The sequence below is a fragment of the Danio rerio genome, chromosome 12, assembly GCF_049306965.1.
Source record: "Danio rerio strain Tuebingen ecotype United States chromosome 12, GRCz12tu, whole genome shotgun sequence".
Taxonomy (NCBI): Eukaryota; Metazoa; Chordata; class Actinopteri; order Cypriniformes; family Danionidae; genus Danio; species Danio rerio.
Genome location: NC_133187.1, coordinates 51545001 through 51550000, shown reverse-complemented (window position 1 = coordinate 51550000; position 5000 = coordinate 51545001). Strand labels below are relative to the sequence as shown.

Below are 5000 nucleotides of genomic sequence, written 5' to 3'. Positions count from 1 at the left end.
GGATGGAGATGAGGCTTTATTTGAGCTGTTAAGTGTCTGTTTAAAACACTCTGAATGTTGTATATGTTGTTACAGACACACAGTGTCCTCCTGCAGCTGTTCTGCAGCATATGAAAAACCCCAAACACTTTAGTTTTAACTGTCCACAATGGGGGAAGATGTTGTTTTTACTCTCGGATAGTCAAAACATGTTCACACAATATGTGTTATAATGCATTAAAACTGTCAGGAAAAGTGTTTCATGTAAATTCAGACCACGAGTCCACATTTATTCTCTCTAAAAGTACATCAGAGCAAAAGATGAGGCTGAGGTTTTATTCTAATTAGCTTCCAATAAGCCCGAATAGCAAAGAGAAATAAAACATGCATGTACAAATCAGCCTTAAGAGGTGAATGGCACACTCCAGTACTGCGCATACAGGTAATTCTCTGCATGTCTGGATTATGCTGGATTAGATTTCATGTGGACTTCATGAATGTTTGGTGTGGAAAGCTCTAGATCAGGTGTGATGTGGATCAGTGTGGGTCTCTCACATGTCTCCGATGTATACGCCCGGCTGCACCTCGTTCAGCTCCTGGTTGGTGCCGCGCCGCACACACAGCAGCTTCTCCAGCTCCCGTACTGAAGGGGTTTTATTCCTGCGGAACGCCATCATCCTCTGAGGAACACACTCACTGTAGCGTCAACTGACCCTCATAATGCACAGCTCTCAGTCAGAACTACAGAAGCTCAGAGATATCCTTCAAGACACTAGTGTTCAGCTTACAGCGACATGTAAAGGCTTCACTAGGGCAATTAGGGTAAAGTTAGGGTAATTAGGCAAGTCATTGTATAACAGTGGTTTGTTCTGGAGACAATCCAACACTAATATTGCTAAAGGGGCCAATAATATTGAGCTTAACATGACTTTAACACTATTAAACACTGCTTTTACTCTAGCCCAAATAAAACTAATAGGTGGAACACCTATTTTTATGATATAAAGTGTATTTTTAAATATATTTATGAACATATATTTCTCACTGTTTAAGCTGTGTACAGTATTTACAGCAAGTACGAGTAACCCAAAATGTGTGAAATCACTCTTTACATTACTTTAAAAATAATATACCTTCAGTAATGATCTGCTCTGCACTGCTCACACCAACACAGCTCACTGTAGTGTAATAATCAATAATAAACACCCGCAGATCAATAATAAAACACTTACATTTGGACTGTTGATGAATCTTCTGCGGTTGATATGGAGCTCGGATGCTTCACTCAGCAGTTCGGTGTAGTTTCCTGACTTCTGTTATATTTGACGCTCACTGCTGTAGGTTTTGGCCAACGGAAATATGAACTAAACGTAAACAGCAGCAGCATTAGTGTTTTGCGTCTCCTAGCAACAGCCAGATGTTTTGTTTATTCATGAATTCGCGCATTTCTGTTTGGAGTCCGGTGATTCAGTGATTCAATGACTCGTTCATGAAGAGAGTTGTTTGCTTTATTCCTGGACAGCGAGTTGAATCATGAATGAATCACTCAATCATGACTTTGATCGCCCCCTACTGGCAGTGTAGTTTCTCATCTAGAATATAATTTAACATGCAAAAAATTAATTACAATAAAATATAAATTTCTCCATATTGTTAATTGAATAATATATTATTTAATAAAAATGTTTATTAATATTTTTACTATAATTATTTCCCTGTACTGGGTTGCAGCTGAAAGGGCATCCGCTGTGTAAAATGCTGGAATAGTTTTGTGGTTCATTCCGCTGTGGCGACCCCTGATGAATAAATGGACTGAGCTGGAGGAAAATGAATGAATGAGTGAATTGTTATTCTTAATATTACTGGAGCACGGATTATTAGTGTAAATGTTTGCCTACAGAAATGTAAATAATAATATACATGCATTCATTCAGTTTCTTTTTGGTTTAGACCCTTTATTAATCACAGCGGAATGAACCGCCAACTTATCCAGCATATATTTTACACAGCAGATGCCCTTCCAGCTGCAACCCAGTACTGGGAAACATTAATATTATAATTATTAATTAATTACCTTATTAATACTGTAAAAATAATGATTATTATTATTCATACTATGATTATTATTTTAGTTTATTATTAGGGCAGATTATTAGTGTAAATGTTTAATTGAAGAAATGTTAATAATATTTAGAAGAAGAATAGGCGGTTCATTCCGCTGGGGTGACTCCTGATGAATCTGGGACTAAGCCGAAGGAAAAACAAATTAATTACTGATTTATAATCAAATAATGGTAGCATGGGTAAATAGTGGGCAGCATGTTCGCCTCACAGCAAGAAGGTCTCTGGTTTGAGTCTCGGCTGGGTCAGTGTGTGTTTCTGTGTGGAGTTTGCATGTTCTCCCCGTGTTGGTGTGGGTTTCCTCCGGGTGCTCCGGTTTCCCCCACAGTCCAAACACATGCGCTATAGGGGAACTGATCAACTACACTGGCCGTAGTGTATGAGTGTGTGTGTGTGAATGAGAGTGTATGGGTGTTTCCCAGTGATGGGTTGCAGTTGGAAAGGCATCCCCTGCGTAAAACATATGCTGGATAAGTTGGCGGTTCGTTCCACTGTGGTGCACCCTTATTAATAAAGGGACTGAGCCTAAAAGTAAATGAATGAATGAATAATAATCAATAATGATTGAGTATATTATTATTAATATGATGGTTTAATATTGGTAGTGTGCACGTTTGCCTGCAGAGGTGTAAACCCAGTTGGCTAAAGCTGACTTCATCATCATCATCTGCTCATCCATCAGTGTGAAATAAATATTAACTAATTAAGAACATTTTAACAGATGGTTAAAGACGTGATCCTCTGTACATGAGCTGATGTGAATCCATCACTTGATGAACATGTTGTGGATTATTGATTTTCATAATTAAATCACTCATAGATGCGTCAGTCGAGCATGCGTCTGCAGAAATGCATCATGCACATCAGACATTCCTCCATATCCTCATTCAGCCGATGCTCATGTGCGGACACTGAAGAAAAGGCAGATTTCTGTCAGACTCACAGTCGCATCTTCTGACTGCAGCCGCTGCTGGTCTGATCTGATGCAGGATGAGCTGTGATTCAGACTCAGTAATGAAGCGTGAAGACGAGCTGATGAGCAGAACTGAGTCTGAAGCTTAATATAGAAGAGCTCATTCCTGATATAAATACACCAGCAGCGCAGAGTGTGTGTGTGTGTGTGTGTGTGTGTGTGTGACAGCTGTTTACTTCATATCTGTTTTCAACAATACTCATAAATAATGTTTACATGTTTTCAAGATTCAAGCACAGAAAGAGATGAAGTATACAGTAAAATATGAAGAGTTCTGCAACATGAAAACAAGCTTTATTATTTACAGAGCTGCTCTTGGTTTTACTCAGAAGTTGATTGAAAATTTCACAAATTAAACACAAAGAACAACAAGACCAAATGATGTGACTTATTGAAGGAAAAAACAAGAATTAAGAAAACATATACATTTATAAATATAGTCATTTATCAATATTAAAATATCTCAATTATCAATGACAACTTCAGATTGATGTTTTAATATGAGTTATTCAGTGCAGTAAAGATGAACAGTACAGACATAAGGCATTTATTACTGTTCTGTCTGTTCATCACAGTGAAGAATTAAACTGATCAGTTTCCAGAACAACACAAAGCTGCGTCGCCATTTAATCTTTTATATATTAGAATTATTTAAATTACACCCATATTTCACAATATATTACATTTCATATTAATATATACAGTTGAAGTCAGAATTATAAGCCCCCCTGAATTATTCACCCCCCCCCCTGTTTATTTTTCCCCAATTTCTGTGTAATGGAGAGCAGATTTCTCCAACACATCTCTAATCATAACAGTGTTAATAACTCATCTCTAATCACTGATGTGTTTCCTCTTCTCCATGATCACCTAATCACTGATTTATTTATCTTATTCATGATGACAGCACATAATATTAGACTAGATATTCTTCAAGACACTAGTGTTCAGCTTAAAGTGACATGTAAAGGCTTCACTAGGGTAATTAGGGTAACTAGGCAGGTTAGGGGAATTACGCAAGTTATTGTATATTGATGATTTGTTTTTTAGACTATTGACACAAATATAGCTTAAAGGGGCTAATAATATTATGCTTAAAATGGTGTTTAAAAAATGTAAAACTGCTTTTATTCTAGCACAAATAAAACAAATTAGACTTTCTCCAGAAGACAAAATATTATCAGACACACTGTGAACATTTCCTCAATCTGCTCAACATCATGTGGGAAATATTCAAAAAAGAAAAGAAAATTCAAAGGGGGTGAATAATTCTGACTTCAGCTGTATATATATATATTTGTCAACATTCACAGTTTTGGGCTGTGTTAAATGCAGTCCTGTAAAGACCTTCTTCAGAAGCAGATGATGGTCCTGAGGGAGACGGTTTGGTCCTGATATTACTCTGCTGTTGTGTTCTCATCATGCGCTGCTCTCTGTCTGTGTGTGTGTGTGTGTGTGTGTGTGTGTGTGTGTGTGTTTAAATGAAGAAAGTTCTCTGGTTAAATATGCTTGCTCATATAGCTCCACCCACAGTCACATTTCATTGGTCCGCATAATTGCATTTGTTTCCTCATTGGCTGTGGTCTGCTGGGCGTGGTGGTGTGGACCCTCAGTGTGTGTGTGTTCAGAGCAGCACACACAGCCTGTGTTTCCTCTTCCTCTGCAGGTCCAGGTCCAGCAGCAGAGCCAGGAAGTTCCTGTTGGGATAGATGGCCCTCTTCCTGATGATGCGGCGTATGGCGGTGTGCAGCGGCATGTCGTGGTACAGCATCAGATACGCCAGAACCAGCGTCGACGAGCGGCTCATTCCCATGATGCAGTGCACCAGAACCTTCCCTGAGGAGGAACGGAACACAGACGCCTTACACACACTCCTCACTGAGCAAACAACAACACCCACAATGCATTGTGCTGAAAATATGAGTTC

General features: G+C 38.6%; 2 protein-coding genes across 6 annotated transcripts in view; both read right to left on the bottom strand.

Annotated features, from left to right (window-relative positions):
- The window catches only part of LOC141376903 (dual specificity phosphatase 29-like), a 3831-nt gene extending 2441 nt beyond the window's left edge, over positions 1-1390 (bottom strand). Inside the window, exons 1-2 of one of the 2 annotated variants that reach the window (XM_073919067.1) lie at positions 1212-1390; positions 535-787 (exon numbers count right to left, since the gene is read on the bottom strand). In XM_073919067.1, the coding sequence (XP_073775168.1) occupies positions 535-656 (122 nt within the window). In that variant the 5' untranslated portion in view covers positions 657-787; positions 1212-1390. The remainder of the gene's footprint in view (positions 1-534; positions 788-1211) is intronic. The other variant, XM_073919068.1, reaches the window with a different exon arrangement.
- Positions 1391-3338: 1948 nt separating this feature from the next.
- The window catches only part of LOC100537679 (dual specificity protein phosphatase 13A-like), a 7903-nt gene continuing 6241 nt past the window's right edge, over positions 3339-5000 (bottom strand). For 2 of the 4 annotated variants that reach the window (XR_012388286.1, XR_012388287.1), the window contains exons 5-6: positions 3944-4909; positions 3339-3907 (exon numbers count right to left, since the gene is read on the bottom strand). Coding sequence is in view for 2 of the 4 variants with exons in the window: in XM_073919042.1 (XP_073775143.1) it covers positions 4698-4909 (212 nt within the window). In the remaining 2 variants the exon portion in view is untranslated. Of the gene's footprint in view, positions 4910-5000 lie in introns of all 4 variants that reach the window. The other 2 variants (XM_073919042.1, XM_073919043.1) reach the window with 1 other exon arrangement.